General features: G+C 45.5%; 1 protein-coding gene across 2 annotated transcripts in view; it reads left to right on the forward strand.

Moving 5' to 3' along the window:
• The first annotated feature begins 2,040 nt into the window (after positions 1–2,040).
• Positions 2,041–22,495, forward strand: part of LOC139762334 (opsin-5-like) — a 36,443-nt gene continuing 15,988 nt past the window's right edge. The window contains exons 1-2 of one of the 2 annotated variants that reach the window (XM_071686993.1): positions 2,041–3,135; positions 19,474–19,711. In XM_071686993.1, the coding sequence (XP_071543094.1) occupies positions 19,474–19,711 (238 nt within the window). In that variant the 5' untranslated portion in view covers positions 2,041–3,135. The remainder of the gene's footprint in view (positions 3,136–19,473; positions 19,712–22,495) is intronic. The other variant, XM_071686992.1, reaches the window with a different exon arrangement.

Raw genomic sequence — 22,495 nt, forward strand, 5'->3', positions numbered from 1 at the left:
ATTGTACAAAGGCAAAGGGGACAAACGTGAGTGCTCAAATTACAGAGGTATAAGTTTGTTGAGTATTCCTGGTAAATTGTATTGGAGGGTATTGATTGAGAGGGTGAAGGCATGTACAGAGCATCAGACTGGGGAAGAGGAGTGTGTTTTCAGAGGTGGTAGAGGATGTGTGAATCAGGTGTTTGCTTTGAAGAATGTATGTGAGAAATACTTAGAAAAGCAAATGGATTTGTATGTAGCATTTATGGATCTGGAGAAGGCATATGATAGAGTTGATAGAGATGCTCTGTGGAGGGAATTAAGAATACATGGTGTGGGAGGCAAGTTGTTAGAAGCAGTGAAAAGTTTTTATCGAGGATGTAAGGCATGTGTACGTGTAGGAAGAGAGGAGAGTGATTGGTTCTCAGTGAATGTAGGTTTGCGGCAGGGGTGTGTGATGTCTCCATGGTTGTTTAATTTGTTTATGGATAGGGTTGTTAGGGAGGTGAATGCAAGAGTTTTGGAAAGAGGGGCAAGTATGAAGTCTGTTGTGGATGAGAGAGCTTGGGAAGTGAGTCAGTTGTTGTTCGCTGATGATACAGCGCTGGTGGCTGATTCATGTGAGAAACTGCAGAAGCTGGTGACTGAGTTTGGTAAAGTGTGTGAAAGAAGAAAGCTGAGAGTAAATGTGAATAAGAGCTAGGTTATTAGGTACAGTAGGGTTGAGGGACAAGTCAATTGGGAGGAAAGTTTGAATGGAGAAAAACTGGAGGAAGTGAAGTGTTCTAGATATCTGGGAGTGGATTTGGCAACGGGTGGAACCATGGAAGCGTAAGTGAATCATAGAGTGGGGGAGGGGGCGAAAATTCTGGGAGCCTTGAAGAATGTTTGGAAGTCGAGAACATTATCTCGGAAAGCAAAAATGGGTATGTTTGAAGGAATAGTGGTTCCAACAATGTTGTATGGTTGCGAGGCGTGGGCTATGGATAGAGTTGTGCGGAGGAGGGTGGATGTGCTGGAAATGAAATGTTTGAGGACAATGTGTGGTGTGGGGTGGTTTGATCGAGTGAGTAACGTAAGGGTAAGAGAGATGTGTGGAAATAAAAAGAGCGTGGTTGAGAGAGCAGAAGAGGGTGTTTTGAAGTGGTTTGGGCACATGGAGAGAATGAGTGAGGAAAGATTGACCAAGAGGATATATGTGTCGGAGGTGGAGGGAACGAGGAGAAGAGGGAGACCAAATTGGAGGTGAAAAGATGGAGTGAAAAAGATTTTGTGTGATCGGGGCCTGAACATGCAGGAGGGTGAAAGGAGGGCAAGGAATAGAGTGAATTGGAGCGATGTGGTATACCGGGGTTGACGTGCTGTCAGTGGATTGAATCAAGGCATGTGAAGCGTCTGGGGTAAACCATGGAAAGCTGTGTAGGTATGTATATTTGCGTGTGTGGACGTATGTATATACATGTGTATGGGGGGGGGGCCATTTCTTTCGTCTGTTTCCTTGCGCTACCTCGCAAACGCGGGAGACAGCGACAAAGTATAATAAAAATATATATATATATATATATATATATATATATATATATATATGTGTGTGTGTGTGTGTGTGTGTGTGTGTGTGTGTGGCAGCTGTCCCTCCATAACTCATTACTTATGATGGATATTCTTTGCAGGTGGAGAACAATGGGATGTAACATGAAAAACACATATATTTCTACTTTTTTTGTGATGTCAGTACTCTAGAGAAGAGTCAACTATTTCCTTTTATGTCTTTATCAAACGACAGAGATGAAGTCAGAAATATATCTCAAGTTACGTACATTTCACATGAACTGTGCAGTGAAGCCGTCGCTAAACTATGCAGGAAAGTGTAGCTAGATCGCACAAAAAGTGTTGCAATGTCGGCCGATGTGAGTGTATGTGTGTGGGAGAGAGAGAGAGAGAGAGAGAGAGAGAGAGAGAGAGAGAGAGAGAGAGAGAGAGAGAGAGAGAGAGAGAGAGAGAGAGAGAGAGAGAGATCGGTGGGCTGTTACGTATCTTGGAATGAAACAGTCGGTTGCCCAGCTGGGGGCCGACTCTCCTCCCAGGCAGCCACAACCAGCGCGCGGTCCTAGGAACTCTGTGGTTTACTTTCAGTCGCCTACGTTGCAGTGGCCAGTCGGTATCAGGCTGTCTCGGGCTCCACCAGGCCGTCAATATACTCTTCCCTTCCAATTTCCTAAACAAACTCAGAACGTCACTAAACCCTTTATGTCTGTGGCTGATAAAGAAAAAGAAAGAGTTTAAAGAAATTGTTGTTATATTGTGTGTTTTCGACGTGTGTTTTAGGTAGATGTATCAAAGTTATCAATTTGTTTTTGACCTCTCGCAACGCAATTGAAAGTTTATAGCATAGGTGTGCCACACTGTGTCTCGCCCGTCTTCCGTGATAGTGTATGTGATGTGCAATGTAGGTTTATGACAACTTACGAGCTGTTTGTAGAGGTACTTACATGTCTGAGACCAGCCGAGTCTTGTGGGTGGGGAACACGTCTCCACCAGCAGCCGTGTTGACCTAGTGGCTTGGCTGGGAGATAGTCTCCACCACCAGTTGTGTTGACCTCGTGGTGTGGATGGGGGGGAGAGTCTCCGCCACCAGCCGTGCCGTCCTAGTGGTGTGGATGGGGGGATAGTCTCCACCAGCAGCCGTGCTAGCTATCCTCCTCACTACCTGAAGCCTGCCTCACCACCGCAAACCTCGACATCAACAGCGTCAGGTCACGTAACCCACCACCAAGCAGGGGACGACGACCCCATCATCCAGACACCAGACAGGGGACGACCCCATCATCCAGACACCAGGCAGGGGACGACCCCATCATCCAGACACCAGGCAAGGGACAACTCCATCATCCAGACACCAGGCAGGGGACGACCCCATCATCCAGACACCAGGCAAGGGACAACTCCATCATCCAGACACCAGGCAGGGGACGACCCCATCATCCAGACACCAGGCAGGGGACGACTCCATCATCCAGGCACCAGGCAGGGGACGACTCCGTCATCCAGACACCAGGCAGGGACGACCCCATCATCCAGACACCAGGCAGGGGACGACTCCGTCATCCAGGCACCAGGCAGGGGACGACCCCATCATCCAGACCCACACCCAAGCAGGTAGGTTGGTTGACCACATGAAAGTCATGGGTTTGTGCACGTGTGTGTCGTGTTATGGGAAGCTGGCTTCGGGAGAGCAACTGGTGTGAGCACAGGTGACAGTAACACTGGCCAGATACCTACATGAAACGTCTACTACGAGGCACAGGATAAAGATGATAGCCTGTGAAATCATGAGGGCCCACTCCCGTTAAAAGCCAATGAACCTCCCTCATTTTTCGCCAATAACCAATAAAGATAATGAGAAAGTTTGTGAGTCTCATCAGGAGCAGAATCTCCCTCTCTCCTTTGGTGATTGTCGACAGCGCCTGAGAATTCGAGCCTCATAATGAACCCTTTGCCTCATTGTTCAGGGTCGGGGAGGAAGACTAGTCCCGTTTTTGATGAGCACAAAGCGATGGGAAAGATTGATGTGAACGGCAAGGGAAGATTTTTTTTCTTTCGACCGCAATTCCCAACCATTTTCGCCGCGATATGCAACATAATCGCTACATCACCATTGGAATCATATTGTGGTAATGGTTTAATAGACATCACCTAACCTGCCAAATGTAAAGAGATAGATCAATCCTTATGTTTTCCTGGTTTCAAATATTTTTTTTGAAAATGTTTTAATTTTCGTTGCCCACTGGGAACCGCTTCATGAGAAGGAAAGAGAAAGTGTCTATAATAATCATTGTTATCTGTGGTGATTCGAGATGTGCTCGGCAAACACTCCCTTTCCATTGAGCAAGATGGTTCGATTCTTTGCTTATGATACCTTTGGATCGTAAAGTCGTGCTGAAGGGTCGTATCTTCGTGCTCAAGGTTCGTACTATCGTATTAAGGGGGTGTGGTGGGGTCAGTTAAGCGTGTCAGTCAGTTTGAAATGTTATTGAAACAGTGAACTTATTGGGTAGATGATGGTTGTCTGGCAAGGTGTCAAGGGATATATAGGCGACACTGGTAATTCAAGGTTGTAATCTAGGCTTATCTTTGACGTAAGGAAAACGGGTCCTAAAGTTGCCTGTTAACGTCAGCACGCAAGGTCTAACAGAGGGAATATTTTCTACGAGTGGTGAATCAAATTAAATTCCAGATTAAACCTTTTTTATAAGTGGTATAAAAAACAAATTCATATTGCACTACATACTTTATTCATCTTAATGGATGCCGGGAAACGAATATATAGAGTTACATGACTGAAGATTTTAATCTCCAATTTATGGGGTAGTTTAAGTTACGGGTTAAACTTAGATTTTAAATGGCATAACTCGGACCGATTCCAAACGAAACGGATTAGTTTTGTGCTATTCAACTGTCTTAATGCTAGGAAAGAAGTGTGTAAAGTTTTATGAGCATCTGATTAAGAGTTTTCAAGTTGTGACCAACGTTTGTGTGGCGCTTATATTGTGACAGGCAGTGTTTGGCATTTATTTTTTTCCGTTGTCTTCCTGAGCGAGCATAACATCGAACGATTTTTCCATCTTTATTTCCATAGTCGTGCTACGCAATGTACACAATCACGGTGACTAGGTGTTCATCAAGAAGAATTCATTCAGCTTAGTCATTTGCCTAAAAAAGCTTTTTATTTAGGTTTAGCGTCATCGCCTTTCCGGGCAGGTAGGTACTGCTTATCTTGCTGGTAAGTGTGAGTCGCGTCGTGTTGTCCAAGTGTGTTTACAAACCACTTCAATAAGAGAGTAAAGGTTTTCTCCTTCCAAGCAAAAGGAGTCATAGTGTACACAGCATTTAGAAACAATTCACAAGGGATGTCTATAAAAGTGTGTGTGTGTGTGTGTGTGTGTGTGTGTGTGTGTGTCTGTGTGTGTGTTGTCTACGGAAAAGGTAATGTGGGATTAGTACGTGAAAATTTCGCGTCAGTCTCCTCCTCCCACAACCTCCACCTCCTGCGTAACCCTTCTGCACTAGTCCCATTCTCATGACCACCTTTCTAATCCTTCTCCTACACATTACTCCTCCAAGTAAGCTACCTAGCTCGTGACATACTAACCCTCTCCCTACATGTCTGCCCCAGTAAGCTCCCCAGCTTCTGGGGCGGCTACCCCAGGCCTGACGTGCTCCACCATACCTCTGGCAGATCAACTCACACCCACCCTGACTGGCAACTCAGTCTCCCGCTTATACAGTTTATGTATTGTGGTGATACGTAAGGTGGTGGCACGTGAGCAGGATACAGCTTACAAGACCTGCAGAGGCCGACCTTCTTGTCCTGGTACAAGACCTGGAGAGGCCGACGTTCTCGTCCTGGTACAAGACCTGGAGAGGCCGACGTTCTCGTCCTGGTACAGGACCTGGAGAGGCCGACGTTCTCGTCCTGGTACAGGAATTTAATGTCATCTGCGTCCACAATAAAGACAGTCGGACTTCACCATTACAGGGCCTTGGAGATCACCTCGACCTGCACAAGAGACTGTTCAGGGTTACAGTCCTCACACAACAGGCTAGGAAAGGGTCGCACCTCCCATAAGAGGCTGGGAGAGGACCTTCCCTCCTACAAGAGACTGGGAGATGCCCTTCGTACTCCCAGCAACAGGCTGGGAGAGGACCCCCAGTCTGCCTCAGGTAAGGCGAAAGAAACTCGTCGAAGCTTCAGTAGCTGTTGAAACTTTGGCAATCAATGGTCGCCTCTAAGCCAAACCTGGTGCCCGTATGTGTAACAGCGAGGTCTGTGTCGTGTGGCTGACCTGACCTTCTTCGGAGTTGAGGACATTTCCACGTCCATGGTGGCGTGGGTTAGGTCGTCCAAATCACTCACTTCCTTTACAAGATGGCCGCCAGGAACTTGGTGACGCTGAGCGAGAACAACTAACGACCCTCAGCAGCTTTTGAGATCACTGTCTTTGGCTCTTCGAGTTCAGCTGGCATTCGAGATCTCTAGGGATCTGGTTAGCCATATTCCACTGTCTCGACACGGGCTCACGCCCGCATGTGATGTGACTGCTGCTTGGTACTTAAGCGTTACCTGATCCCTCGTCGAGAGCAAAACTTTCTTCCTTTCCTTTCATCTTGTTTGTCGTTTCCCATGTCAGCGAGGTAGCGCCAAGAACAGACGAAGAAAAAAAAGATCTCATTCGCTCACACACATTCTCTAGTTGTCATGTATCATGCACCGAAACCACTTCCGCACAAACAGGCCCATAGAACTATACGTGGTTTCCCTCATTTGCCCCACATGCCTTCGTTCAGTCTATAAGCAACACGTCGTCCAACTGTTGATAAATAATTAACAAGAAGAATCAGATCAAAATCCATCAACCCATCTTAAGATTTCAGTCCGTCATTTCTGAACTATTGCCTTCGTTACAGTGCTTTTTGAGAAACGATTTTATTGAAGTGTATCTATGGAGTTTTATACTAGTTAACTTGAATCCGAAGATGCCATTAAGAGCCGATGACAAATATAGCCACGAAAGTGACTTCGAGAGGTCATTTGAGGTCAGATAATGGAAAAAAAAAATCGAAATGATAACAAAAGGTCATACGAACGTCGTATTAGAACTAAATGGAAGTTCTCTTTAGTAGCCAACCATATCACAGTGGTGTTTCAAGTTAAGGAGGTCAACCATGTGACCTCTAGAGGTCATTTGAGGTCATACAGTGTAGAAACTGAAAGTAACAGCGTGAGTTCCCATGAATGCCGCTCTGGTGTCAAATGAAAGCATTTCACGGAAGAAAACTAATGTATTCAAATACTTATAGTGGTTGGGCCAGCTTCGCGACCTGTATGATAGATCAGCGAAAGCAATTCAGTAATGTATTTTTTACTCAGACATCATAATTCCAGACCCACATCTCCGTAATTCCAGACCCATCTCGCATAACACGGTCAGATGAAGTCCTATACAAATCCTTGCTCTCTGGCTGGCGCTGTTGTTTGAACTCGCTCGATAGAACGCAAACAGATCTGTGTTTCGTTTGAAGAGTCGTCCAGGAATTTCTCCCAGTTCATCTGGCGGAGAGGAATTTTCCTTTTGTGGATCTGTCGATTTATTGCCGTGTGTTCCTCCCCTCCACCAGTTCCCTCGGCGCTTCGGCTTTCCGTATTTCCTTTGATGCTTCTACGGGAACGTATTGATCCCATATCAAGTCAAGGCCATCAGCAAGTCTTAAGTTCGAGTCGCGGTCGAGGAGAGAGAATGGTAAGATGGTCGAGGCGTCAAGTGTGGAACAAGTGTAGCTTTGGTTGGAGGGTATGGCCAAGGAACTCAACACCGACGGTTAAAGCATCGTAAATACGTGGATGGAAGTGAACTTACCTCGATGAAACCTTGCTCGACGACAGCAGCGGCGGCGGTTTACACTGAAGCCTTTGTCAGGTGTCGACAGAAGTGTCGTCTCGAACTCAAAGAAAACGAGCCAGCCAACATCCAACGGAGATTGTTAAGATCCTTCCTTAGAAATTCTAATTAAGTACAAAACAAGTGGTTATATTATAGCAATTGTGAATAATGACCATTTTTAATTAAATAATCTTTGTAATCTTCATCACACGAAGCATACTCACTAGTCGAACTGATCATAAACTTGACTGTGCTCTGTAATCCGTATCATCAAGGGGGATTCACAGCTTTGATACTTCCCTCTAGGCTTCTACACTCCCCAGTAAAGAACGAAAGCTAAATTCGTGAGTTTTTCTGTAACCTCGAGGCAACAGAGATGTCCCATGTGAACTCCTCAGGTACTGCAGTGAGGCCAAGATTCGCCAGTTGTGTATGTACTGCACCCCTGATGTAGAGTGTAGCCAGGAGCTTGCTAACAGCAACAGTTGCTCCTTGAAGGCTTGGCTGCTGCTGCTGCTGCTACGTGTGTGTGTGTGTGTGTGTGTGTGTGTGTGTGTGTGTGTGTGTGTGTGTGTGTGTGTGTGTGTGTGTGTTTTACATGGGTGAGAGGTGAGTCCCCAGCAACACTTCTGGTAGGGTGAGCTGCATCTACTCACCCATGGCGCTTGTCATCACATTCCTTGCAGTCCGATGGGCTCATCTTGGGTCACCCTACATCCCTCCCCTCGCTCATGATGATGATGTTGTTGATGTTGTTGTTGTTAATGATGATGTTGATGATGAAGATGATGATGTTGTTGTTGTTGATGGATTATTGCCGTTGTCTGTGTCGCGAGATAAATGATTTGCTATACTGGACTCCTCTGCCTAAGCACAGATACCCGATGTCCGATACGGCATAACACATCTACCAGACCTGGAAGATCTCCAGTGACACGACCATACATTGCCCCTCGTGGTATGATCATTCGCCACAACATCTCAAAGTGGCGATGAACCACATACTTCCCATTAGTTTCAAGAGAATTACCACCAATATTATTAGGTTTTTAGGGTCCTTTCTTTTGCTCAGAAGCGCCGGAGAACTGTAAGGGTCTGGCGCTTCCCACAACGTCAATTAATTATTCACCAGAAATACATGAAGGTCACAAAGACGCATCCCACACACCCCGACAGCTTGTTCCATAGCGTCGCTTGGCAATAAGGGACGTTCAGGGGGAACAACTAGACCTCTGGACGAGGCTGACGATCAATAGATAGATATATCCCATATGTTGGATGGGCCTCAGTCGTTTTATCTCTCTCTCTCTCTCTCTCTCTCTATATATATATATATATATATATATATATATATATACATATACATATATATGGGAGCGTTGAAGAATGTGTGGAAGGCGAGAACATTATCTCGGAAAGCAAAAGTGGGTATGTTTGAAGGAATAGTGGTTCCAACAATGTTATATGGTTGCGAGGCGTGGGCTATGGATAGAGTTGTGCGGAGGAGGGTGGATGTGTTGGAAATGAGATGTTTGAGGACAACATGTGGTGTGAGGTGGTTTGATCGAGTAAGTAATAATAGGGTAAGACAGATGTGTGGAAATAAAAAGAGTGTGGTTGAGAGAGCAGAAGAGGGTGTTTTGAAATGGTTTGGTCACACGGAGAGAATGAGTGAGGAAAGATTGACAAAGAGCATATATGTGTCAGAGGTGGAGGGAACGAGAAGTGGGAGACCAAATTGGACGTGGAAGGATGGAGTGAAAAAGATTTTGATGGATCCGGGGCTGAACATACAGAAGGGTGAAAAGCGTGCAAGGAATAGAGTGAATTTGAACGATGTGGTATACCGGGGTCGATGTGCTGTCAATGGATTGAACCAGGGCATGTGAAGCGTCTTGGGTAAACCATGGAAAGTTCTGTGGGGCCTGGATGTGGAAAGGGAGCTGTGATTTCGGTGCATTACACGTGACAGCTAGAGACTGAGTGTGAACGAATGTGGCCTTTGTTGTATTTTTCAAGCAGGGTGTCGACGAGAATGGATGAAGGCAGCAAGTATGAATATGCACATTTGTATATATGTATATGGCTGGGTGTGTATGTGTATGTATACGTTGAAAAGCACAGGTATGAATATGTGCCTGTGTGGGCGTTTATATATATGTACATGTGTATGTGGGTGGGTTGGGCCATTATTTCGTCTGTTTCCTTGCGCTACATCGCTAACGCGGGAGACAGCGACAAAATATAATAGATAAATAAATGAATATATATATATATTTATATATATATGTATATATATATATATATATATATATATATATATATATATATATATATATATATATATATATATATATATATATATATATATATATATATATATATATATCCCCTGGGGATAGGGGATTAAGAATACTTCCCACGTATTCCCTGCGTGTCGTAGAAGGCGACTAAAAGGGGAGGGAGCGGGGGGCTGGAAATCCTCCCCTCTCGTTTTTTTTTTTTTTTTTTTTTTTAATTTTCCAAAAGAAGGAACAGAGGGGGCCAGGTGAGGATATTCCAAAAAAGGCCCAGTCCTCTGTTCTTAACGCTACCTCGCTAACGCGGGAAATGGCGAATAGTTTGAAAAAAAAAAAAATATGTATATGTGTGTGTGTGTGTGTGTGTGTGTGTGTGTGTATTATGCACACGGCCAGAGACACAATGGCGGTAAAACGTTAACTTTCAAATTCGCCTTCTCCACTTCCAGAGGCATACAGTATGGACCGGAGGCATCTTCTCTAAACCCATATGACCCCGTCTCATAATCTACATACGAAGACAAAACAGTGTTATTATAGACGGTCATCCATACCCTTGGGCAGCCTAAAGCCTCACCCCTGTCGATGTTGGTGACTTAGAGCAGTAGAATATTTGTTTTCCCCCTTAATACATCGGTCATCAATCCTCGAACATTACAAGTTCGTCAACTGAATCAGACACGCGTGGGTTGGCGCTCCGGAGATCACGACTCCTCTAAGTGGAAGGACCTGATCTGTAGTATCACAGCTGCTTACTCAGCCACAACACGTCAGTCTGTGGAGGGCTATTGGGCTATTGTATTTAAGCCCATCAAGTCCTCTTGACTGAGTGTAAGAGCTGAGTCGCCTCTCCTACCCTTGAGAGCCTAAATAACCTCATCACGTAATATTACCAGCTTATGTAACCAGCGTTTCTATATATATATATATATATATATATATATATATATATATATATATATATATATATATATATATATATATATATATATATATATATTTTTTTTTTTTTTTTTTTCATACTATTCGCCATTTCCCGCATTAGCGAGGTAGCGTTAAGAACAGAGGACTGGGCCTTAGAGGGAATATCCTCACCTGGCCCCCTTCTCTGTTCCTTCTTTTGGAAAATTAAAAAAAACGAGAGGGGAGGATTTCCAGCCACCCGCTTCCCCCCCCTTTTAGTCGCCTTCTACGACACGCAGGGAATACGTGGGAAGTCTTATTTCATCTAATTTCATCACTACGTGTTGTAACTTCCTCTTTTGCTCCCTTCATCGATCTTCCGATTTGTTCTCTAGTCTTTTGCACATTATTTGCCTCCTTCCAAAACATCTTTTAATTCTCCCTAATGTTCAATGATACTCTCTCACCCTAGCTTTCATTTACCCTCTTTTTCAACCCCTTCACCTTCCTCCTGACCTCCTGCCGCTTTCTCTTATACATCTCCCAATCATTTGCACTGCTTCCCTGTAAGTACCGCCCAAACGCCTCTCTTTGCTCTTTCACTCGTAATTTTACCTCTTCATCCCACCACTCACTACCTTTCCTTATATGCCCACCTCCCACCTTTTGCATGTCACATGCATCTCTAGCACATGTCATCACTGCTTCCCTGAATACCTCCCATTCTTCATTCAGTCCTATCACTTCATTTGTTCTCACCTTTTCCCATTCCACACTCAATCTCTGCTGGCATTTCTTCACACAAGTCTCCTTTCAAAGCTCACTTACTCTCACCATTCTTTCCTCCTTGACATTGTTTCCTCTTTTTCTAAAACCTCAACAAATCTTCCACCTTGCATCCACAAGATATCCCATCTCCTGCCCCTCCCAACGTATTTACATCCAAAAGTCTCTCTTTTCCACGCCTATCAATTAACATGTAATCTAATAATGCCCGTTGATCACCTCTCTTCTCACATACGTATACTTGTGTATATCTCTCTTTTCCAAACCAGGCGTTCACGATCACCAGTCTTTTTCAGCACACATCTTTACATGCACTTCACCATTTCCTTTCATAACACTGAATACCCCATGCGAATCAATTATACCCTCAACTGCCGCATTACTTACCTTCGTATTTAAGTTACCCATCACCACAACCGGTCTCGTGCACCAAAACTGCCGACACAATCACTCAGCTGCTCCCAAAAACTTGCCTCTCATGATCTTTCCTTTCATGGCCGTGTGCATAGGCCACTCATCTCTATCCACTTTCAGATCTACTCACATCAATCTGTAATTTACTTCCTTACACTATCACACACTCCCACAACTACTTCAGGAGTATTGCTGCTCCTTCCTTAGCTCTTGTCCTTTCACCAACCCTTAACTCTACTCCCGAGACATTTCCAGAGCATTCTTCCCCTGTAACCTTGAGCTTTGTTTCACTCACAGACAGAACATCTAGGTGTCTTTCATCTGTCATACTACCTATCTCTCCTGCCTTCTCATCTTGGTTACGTCCACAACATTCGGACATCCCAGCTTGAGCCTTCGAGGAGGATGAGCACTCCCCGCTTGGCTCCCTCTTCTGTTTCCCCTGTGCAGGCTTGACTTCAGACGGTCCTTGGGTGCGTCAAAGTCAGGAACGCTAACCGATACACTAATGGAGATGTGAATCATGATATATCCTGGACGTGATAAGCTGATAGAGAAAAAAATACATAAAACTTTATAATGCCTAAAAGAACTATGGCACCAGTCTATCACTTCTTTCCACCATCAGTAAAGATTTCCTCCATTCGTGGCTCATGTTCCGAGCTATAGGTTGTCCACACATTGCAATCAGAGTTTCAGTTTCATGTAACCTGTGTGAGTTTCGTGCTCGCGACAGTGAGAGACCGGGAGTGTGAGAACTGGGTCAGTTGGTTAGGAGGGAGAAGGACAAAGGAGACGAAGGAAGGCGTGAACAGATTCTCCTTCACATCAACGTAAAGTTGACCACCTCCTTCAGCAGTTTGCTGACGTAGCTTGTGAGGGATCCTGGGCTGTGGTTCTGTGGTCCTGAGGCACCCTTGCCACTCTTGGTGAACTGTGAGAGACTCTCCCACCACGAGAAGGTAGCTCCGCTGGGAGGGTCAGGCGTGGGGAATATGACGAATCTAAGGGGTGGGAAGTGTGACCAGGTCAAGAGCGTAGGGTTATCCTAAAACCAAACGTGGGGTCGAATTCGAGGTCTGGTATCTGCGGAATAACAAGGATTTTGTGAAGGACATGTGAGCAAGGTCCCGAAAAGTCTGTTTGGCTAAGCACAAGGAGGCTATGAGGAGGCTGAGAATGTAAGTATAGTACCACATTGTCATGGATGAGATCATGGTGGAAAAACAAAAACACGGGGAGTTAGATATAGTCACAAAGATGGAAGTAAGGCAAGAGTATGATGATAAATAGCACAGGTAAAGGAGGTAAAAAAGGTGATAAAGATGTACACACACGAGGGAAGGAGGGTCGGGTATGATGAGAGTGTGAAGTGGGAGCACATGGGCTGTAGTCTGTGTTGAGGATTGTTGTACAATCTCTGCATTGACCTCTCGTCTCGTCTCTCTCTCTCTCTCTCTCTCTCTCTCTCTCTCTCTCTCTCTCTCTCTCTCTCTCTCTCTCTCTCTCTCTCTCTCTCTCTCTCTCTCTCTCTCTCTCTCTCTCTTTCTCTTTTTCTGTGTACCACCTACACACGAACAGGATTAGTTCTAACATGCGATCATTAACCTCCCACTTACATGCAGTATGTCCATCTACCCACGTGCAGGATGAACACCCACGTAAGGAGAGGATGACCAGTTACCCACGTGCAGTATCACCACCTACTAAGAGGCGTCATGACCATCTAACCACGTAGAAAATAACGACTCACCCATGTACAGTATAGTCACCCACCTACCTACAGATCCAGTCAGTGTTACCATGATTCCAGTTACTCAACCAGTCAGCGTTACCATGATTCCAGTTACTCAACCAGTCAGCGTTACCATGATTCCAGTTACTCAACCAGTCAGCGTTACCATGATTCCAGTTACTCAACCAGTCAGCGTTACCATGATTCCAGTTACTCAACCAGTCAGCGTTACCATGATTCCAGTTACTCAACCAGTCAGCGTTACCATGATTCCAGTTGCTTAACCAGTCAGCGTTACCATGATTCCAGTTACTCAACCAGTCAGCGTTACCATGATTCCAGTTACTCAACCAGTCAGCGTTACCATGATTCCAGTTACTCAACCAGTCAGCGTTACCATGATTCCAGTTACTCAAGCAGTCAGCGTTACCATGATTCCAGTTACTCAACCAGTCAGCGTTACCATGATTCCAGTTACTCAACCAGTCAGCGTTACCATGATTCCAGTTACTCAAGCAGTCAGCGTTACCATGATTCCAGTTACTCAACCAGTCAGCGTTACCATGATTCCAGTTACTCAACCAGTCAGCGTTACCATGATTCCAGTTACTCAACCAGTCAGCGTTACCATGATTCCAGTTACTCAACCAGTCAGCGTTACCATGATTCCAGTTACTCAACCAGTCAGCGTTACCATGATTCCAGTTACTCAACCAGTCAGCGTTACCATGATTCCAGTTACTCAACCAGTCAGCGTTACCATGATTCCAGTTACTCAAGCAGTCAGCGTTACCATGATTCCAGTTACTCAACCAGTCAGCGTTACCATGATTCCAGTTACTCAACCAGTCAGCGTTACCATGATTCCAGTTACTCAACCAGTCAGCGTTACCATGATTCCAGTTACTCAACCAGTCAGCGTTACCATGATTCCAGTTACTCAACCAGTCAGCGTTACCATGATTCCAGTTACTCAACCAGTCAGCGTTACCATGATTCCAGTTACTCAACCAGTCAGCGTTACCATGATTCCAGTTACTCAACCAGTCAGCGTTACCATGATTCCAGTTACTCAACCAGTCAGCGTTACCATGATTCCAGTTACTCAACCAGTCAGCGTTACCATGATTCCAGTTACTCAAGCAGTCAGCGTTACCATGATTCCAGTTACTCAACCAGTCAGCGTTACCATGATTCCAGTTACTCAACCAGTCAGCGTTACCATGATTCCAGTTACTCAACCAGTCAGCGTTACCATGATTCCAGTTACTCAACCAGTCAGCGTTACCATGATTCCAGTTACTCAACCAGTCAGCGTTACCATGATTCCAGTTACTCAACCAGTCAGCGTTACCATGATTCCAGTTACTCAACCAGTCAGCGTTACCATGATTCCAGTTACTCAACCAGTCAGCGTTACCATGATTCCAGTTACTCAACCAGTCAGCGTTACCATGATTCCAGTTACTCAACCAGTCAGCGTTACCATGATTCCAGTTACTCAACCAGTCAGCGTTACCATGATTCCAGTTACTCAACCAGTCAGCGTTACCATGATTCCAGTTACTCAAGCAGTCAGCGTTACCAATGATTCCTGATACCAGTCAGCGCAGAAAGCTACCCAGATACTATGCAGGAGTCAGCCGTTGTCAGGAGGGCTGCCATCACCTTCCCAGGAGGCAGTCAGTGTCATGAGGTCTGCCACCTCCTCTCCAAGAGTCGGTCAGTCTTAGGAGGCAGATTGTCATCTTTTTACTCGTCCTTAAAATCCGGTTCTGGCGTCAGGTTAGGGGCGTTGTCGGTTTCAATTCTCTCTCACCCGCATAGATTCCTGCAGTTTATTTCGTGCTATACAGTTGTCATATCAAGGCCTCTTTTTCTTTTCATCCTGACCCATACTCATTACTTTTCATCATTTTCCTCAGGAAAAATTTGATCAATCATGTGCCAGACCAATTTTTTTTTCGAGTTGGTCTAGGTTCTCTTGTGAGTTGATGCAGTCCTCAACTTCCTCCACTTCCCTCATGATTCATGGCATCATCCGCAAACATATACGGGTATGAGTCCAATCCTTCTGGTGAGACTGATACACACATCTAGAGTAGCAATGATTTCTAAGCTGAGTGCGTCGGCGAACACGCCTAGGGTGACCCCCATCCATTTGGAGAGGGCTCTCGTGACATGCCTCCTTTGCACCCGTCCACGAAAACTGGTATTCAGTCGATCGAGGGAATTCTTTGCCCTCATTCCAGTATGAGGATTCAGCTTCTATCCCAGCCTCGCATGCGGTACAGTGTCAAATGTTTCCTGGAAGTTCAGATACACAAAATATAATCTTCTTTTGCTTTAAGACGATGTTCACCCTCTCTCTCGGACTTCTGGGACGTTCGTTGCACACGACGTCCTTTCTTTAAGATCGTGCTGTTCGCTGGCTTCGGGAGGTTCTCCTTTATGAGCTGTCATGCGTCTGCATTTTGATCATCGCTTTCAGCTATTCCGCGGAGCAGACTCGTCAGAGAGAGAGAGAGAGAGAGAGAGAGAGAGAGAGAGAGAGAGAGAGAGAGAGAGAGAGAGAGAGAGAGAGAGAGAGAGAGAGAGAGAGACTGCGTCGGCAGTTCAACGTCACATTCCAGACTCATTTCTCTCATTCTTTGGCACTCTCCTCTCCTCCAACGACATCTTGACAACATTTCAAGTTTATTGCCTGGTGTACGTGCACACTTCAGAACATATGTGTGTGTGTGTGTGTGTGTGTGTGTGTGTGTGTGTGTGTGTGTGTGTGTGTGTGTGTGTGTGTGTGTGTGTGTGTGTGTGTGTGTGTGTGTGTGTGTGTGTGTGTGTGTGTGTGTGTGTTTCTCCGATAGTTATACAAAATAACTAAAATAGGAATACAATTACATCAAGATACGAAAGAACATGCAACTTGAGATACGTTTTCAGTTCCAGGGTTTCGAGACAGAAACTATATCAAAGTGACTCTAGTTCAAATTAAATTTGAGGTTAAACGTACTAAACGTAATCATTTAATGAGTCCTGAACGTTTTTATATAATATGTCCTGAAAGTTATTATATGATGTTTCCCTATAGCAAAATGATTGAGATATATTCACTTTATAAACAAATAAGAAAAAGAATCATTGATGTCTAATAATACTGAACATATCCATATAATGAGTTCCCCACACGGAAACTCCTTACAACAAAAACCATCAGTTTCATAATGAAGCAATTTGTAGAATACATATTCCAAGAAAAGGTGATGATCTTGAAACCCTTCACGTAACATTCAACTACATTTAATCAGTGAACTATATTTTCCTTCTCTGTCATCAAAGGGTGAAGTGTAACTTTTCTAAGTCCATTTTTGATTATGACTACGAATTTTTCAGTCCGTTTCAGTGCAACACGTCTTATTTCCTTTCCACCTATGTATACTTTTTTCCAGTTCAACTGCCACCTACATGATACATAGAAGAGGGTCAAGTGACGAGATCTGTATTAGTTCCAAATATTCATTGCTGATATCTAGTATTCCTCGGGGTCGACGTGCTGTCAATGGATTGAACCAGGGCATGTGAAGCGTCTGGGGTAAACCATGGAAAGTTCTGTAGGGCCTGGATGTGGAAAGGGAGCTGTGGTTTCGGTGCATTATTACATGACAGCTAGAGACTGAGTGTGAACGAATGGGGCCTTTGTTGTCTTTTCATAGCGCTACCTCGCACACATGAGGGGGGAGGGGGATGTTATTCCATGTGTGGCGAGGTGGCGATGGGAATAAATAAAGGCAGACTATGAATTATGTACATGTGTATATATGTATATGTCTGTGTGTGTATATATATGTGTATATTGAGATGTATAGGTATGTATATTTGCGTGTGTGGACGTGTATGTATATACATGTGTATGTGGGTGAGTTGGGCCATTCTTTCGTCTGTTTCCTTGCGCTACCTCGCTAACGCGCGAGACAGCGACAAAGCAAAATAAATAAATAAATAGATAATGAATAAATATCTAGTATTCCTAGGCAGAAGGTGTACTAAGAAGACACTATCCAGGGAGACGAACTAAAAACGATCAGCTTTTAAGCTTTTAAACTTCTATGTCGATCATCACAAGCTAAAAGCGCTGATCTTTAGACCTCTTACGATGCTCTGATTCAGCTTCGTCCCTGTATAACATCCAGCAGTAATCTGCAAGTGTTCCAGAAATACTGGTATCGATGCTCCATCGCGCTGATGTCCTGATGGAAGCGTTCTCCACGTTCGTCAGACACTGCCCCAAGGTTCTCCGCAAAACGTCTAGATATGTATGGAGGAAATGCACTTTGAGCGAACGTCCTACATCCCTTCAAAATCCGGAGACCTTATGTTTCCCAAGAAATTTTCCACATAGTCAGCAGAAAGAGTTCCAGGCCTCCAACTCCAAGTCATCAAGATGTGTGATGCTGAAATTGTGGTCTTTCAGGAGCTCCATCATCTGAGGACCAACAAAGATGCCTTCTTTCAACTTGGCCTCAGCAGTCTTCGGAAAATTTTCCACGACGTATTCGAATCCTTTCGAGTTTCTCTTGGCTCTTGTTTCCACAAATTGCTTCATGAGACTAAGGTTTATGTGGAGCAGCGGGAGAGAGAGAGAGAGAGAGAGAGAGAGAGAGAGAGAGAGAGAGAGAGAGAGAGAGAGAGAGAGAGAGAGAAGAACGTTTTTGTGGATCAACCAGAAGCTTATCCTGGACACTCGAAATCCCTGGCTCATATGATCTTCCATGAGGTCAGTCCAACTCCATATCATGCCTGGAAGTTGCTCGACTGTCCCAGAGGCATAAAAAAAGCAGTATCTCATGAACCCTGACTGCATTCCCTTCAGCATACTGATCACTTTCATGTCCCCACATATTTTCCAGTCGTAATTTTTGTATTTCATGGCATCTAGGAATGGCTACATGTTCTCATAACATTCTTTCATGCGCATTGAATGACGTACAGGAACGGAGGGTTTCGTGTTTCCATTGTGAAGCAGCGCCGCTTTCAGAGTTCTCTTTGATGAGTCGATGGACAAGTGCCATTGAGAGGGATCGTCACACTCTTGGCATAAGCAGTGGAATAATGCGCCAATGGTGTTGCAAAAACAGAGCGGCCCATCTACGGATGAATGAGAAGTAAGAGTCTGACGTCTTCTACCTGAAATAAGTTATGCGAGCTTCCTCCTTGAGCAGACATTTTTTTTCTTCTCTCTTAGACGAAATGTTAAAAGTTCAGCTCTATCTATCGGTAGTGCTAAGTCCCTCATGAAAAGTAGACGTGATACAAGAAGACGGACGGCATTATCGAAATCAGCGTCCACAACTACATCAAGTGCACCACAAGCCAAGTGTGATGAACATTAGCTGGTGACCAGTGAATTATTACACTGGAGATTACATTTAGTCAGCAGACGCAGAGAGAATGATTACTACACCGGTGATTAATATTCAGATCTCTGTTCTTTGATGATGAGACTTCTTGGGTTAAGCGGTTAATTCATCAACAAAGTACCTATGTTTTTCAGATTTATCTTTATCTTCTTCTCTTTTTTTCAGGTAAGCAGATGGGATCTTACTACTCTGAAATGAGGGTTTCTTTCGGGTTACTTCACAGGCTCTGTGTATATTGAGAGTGTTATGTGGCTTGAGAATTACCCTTAAACGCCTGAAGAAGGTGACCAAGATCTTCCTGCTGGTGGCTGTAGCTTGACCTTAGCGGCCGTCATGGTAGATATTATACCGTGTAGGGTTTCACAAGGGCATGTGTAGTGTTCATATCCCACTGGTCCTGGGGGACATCTCTGGAGACCCAGAATAGACGTATATTTGATATGTAATAGATCTTGTTGTGATGCGTACGCCTCTCAGTCGACCTTTCCTCTCTCGTGTTACAGATGGTGTTGGTCGGGGCAGCCACGTCGGCCAGGACCATGACGGCTCCTGACGTGGCCGCGGCCGTACATGCGGGACTCACCACGACCGCCGACACCACCGGGCTCGAGGACACCCTCGCCGACGCTGCCACCAACGTCAGCGCCTCCTGCTGCGCCGCAGTTGTGTTCACAGACAAGTTTGACTCCCGGCTGGCCTGGCACGAGGACATCATAGTCGGGTTCTTCCTCATCATCGTCGGTAAGTGTCAGGAGCAAGGACGGGTACTGAGGGCGAGGGGAGAGGCCTGCACGCCTCGGTAAACGCGTGGCAGGATAAGTAAGGCCAGAGGATGTGGAGGAGGAGCAAAGGATATTATGGTAAAGGATAAGATGTCCTGCAGCGGTTCATTGATGTCTGGGGAAAGGGAAATTAATTACACGAAATAAACATTGATGTTGTGTAAGAGGGAAATCGAGCTGAGGGAAGAGTGAGCGCAGCTGTATTCGTGGCAGAATGCAAGCGGATGGACACTTCCGCCTCCTCTCTAGGTGGAGAGGGAAGGATCTTATTGATATCCTAGTGTAGGCTGTGTGTGTGTGTGTGTGTGTGTGTGTGTGTGTGTGTGTGTGTGTGTGGAGGAGAAGGGAGGAGAATCCTTAGGATTCCTCAGTGTTAGGAGGGTATTAGGACCTGTTGGGGGCTGGAGTGAGGAGAGGACTCTGAGGGGTATCAGTGCTGGTGGGAGCTTCAGGGAATTTCAGTGAAGGGGTTCGTTGTTACGAGACTGTGTGGGGGGGTGAGTTCCCAGGAATCCTTGTGTGGAGTTCACAGGAATCCCTGTGAGGGGATCTCGCGAGTCCCAGCGCTGCGTCCGAGTGCTGCGGTTCTCGAGAAATCCAGTTCTGCGGTTCTCGAGAGTCCCAGCGTTTGGGTTTAAGAGAGCTTCTAATGTGGTGAGATTGCCAGGAACCCCTAGAGTGGCTATCTTAAGAGCTCAACAATGGGGATTTATCCCTGGGGTATGGAGTTGTCAGTGGGTTAAAGGAAACCCTCTTACACTTCCCTCAGAACTTTCACATAAGCGACGTCAAGCCGACAGGGGACTCTGCCATTGCCCTCAAGGTACCGACCACCGAAAAATAAGTGGACAATTCATTAGCCAAGGTTGTGTACAGATTATCGAGCAAATTCTGGGGAGTAGAGAGGGAGTAAGAGACTCCCTGAGTCGCTAGTTCCTGGAGATCCTCAGGTGATCGACTTTCATGACCACAGGCGAATCCAAAGAACACTTGCAAACTATTGACACCATTAGAGTCCGGAATGAGCAACGCTAACCGGGAGAGTCGGCCATGTAATCTCTTTGGGGATAAGAAAAGACATTCTTGGCTTCACAGGGACAAGCAAATGCAAGACCAGAGCGCCCTTCCAGTCAGAAGGCTCCTGTAAAGACCGGAATGAAACTATTGTCTATGGATTTCATTCCTTAACGAGGATGATACGTAGCTAACTGGGCTTCTGCGGGTGGTGAGGTTATCCCCAGCCTGTCACTAGTTAAGCCACTCCCTGTGCTGGGGCTGTCCTCAGCCCATCACTAGTTAAGCCACCCCCTGTGCTGCGGTTATCCTCGGCTTCACTGATAATAAACACTTGGGCTGGAGGGCAGTGATCACGTCTCCGGTCTTCGTCTCTCCCGTCTGGTTTGGTCTTCCCTTTCTTTTGGGTTTCGCTGAACTTCCTTTTGTGTTTGTTTGTACACTGAAACTTGCTTTTTATTTGCTTTGTGCTATCTATAGGTCATGTATATATCCGGGACCTTTACGCTGCCAGTCTGTTCAGGTATTTGGTATTTCCCATATTCATGTACGCCTTACCAAACACGAGACATTCACAGAGAGAGCTAGGAAATAGAGTGATAGGCTATGGACATGTTAATTTCCGTACTGGGCAAGTGTTCCAATTAGCGGAGATTTTTTGGCAGTCGTAAGGAAGTACTGATGAAGGTATAGAGGAGTCTGGATGGCCGGGTGTAACAGAGGGAGTTTGGATGGCAGGTGGAGCTGAGGGAGTCTGGATGGCTGGTGGAGAGGAGGGAGTTTGGCTGGCTCAGATGAGGATTCCTTCCTTATAGAGTGCCGTGGAGGGAGGGAGTGGAGCGCAAGGGTGACGTCGAGGTGGGAGAGTCTCTGCCAGAGATTGAGGGTACGTTTTCCAGTCTTGGATGGTTGGGGACGGGAGCAACTCATTGAGTTCCAGTGTGGGGAGTGTTGTCATCCAAGTTATGTTGAGGACATTTCTACAGGAAGGAAGAGGTGCTCTCATTGGTCCCACTGTGGGGATTCCCAATGCTGGGGGTCAGGTTCCCAGAAATCCCAAGCCTGAGAGTTTGGGATTTGTACTTATAGGAAAGCTTGTGGGTTATCGTGAAGGTATTTTCACGAGTCCGATGTTGGGTGGAAAGTTTCATCAAAATTTCTAATACTGTGAAAGATCTTAAAGTCCCAAACTGGGGCTCTGGAGAGTCCCAGAACTGGGAGATCGGGAGTGTGGACGTTCCACTATTAGTGAAGCAATGTGAGGGATTATACACTCTACTGACACAGACGCTGGCAGCAAAGATGGGGAGGAAAGATACGAGATCAGAAAGGCAGGTGGTGAGGGGGGAAAGGGGAAGCACGATTGATTATGAGCGATGGGATCGATAATGGGCGAACGAGAGAGTGGAGGGAGCGAAGGAGAAAGAAACGCAAGGAGTTTGAAGTAGGGAAGCTGCCTCGGGGCAAGTCCCGGGGTTCATAAAAGACGGATCTCATGTTACAAAGGATACTACGTGGGAGCTTACATTACAGAGGGCATATTACAGTTGGAAGTACACTGTAGTATGCACGGGGGCTAGCCTATCGGGGTACAGGTCTGACAGACGGTGGTACATCAAACGTGACGCAAGGACTTCGTGGACTATGGAGTCAGAGTACGTGGAGGCGTCTGAGGCCTTGTATTCTCCGTTTCTGTGTTGAAAAGCTTTTGGAATTTTGTACTTGAGGC

Source organism: Panulirus ornatus, chromosome 43 (genome assembly GCF_036320965.1).
Source record: "Panulirus ornatus isolate Po-2019 chromosome 43, ASM3632096v1, whole genome shotgun sequence".
In the NCBI taxonomy this organism is placed as follows: Eukaryota; Metazoa; Arthropoda; class Malacostraca; order Decapoda; family Palinuridae; genus Panulirus; species Panulirus ornatus.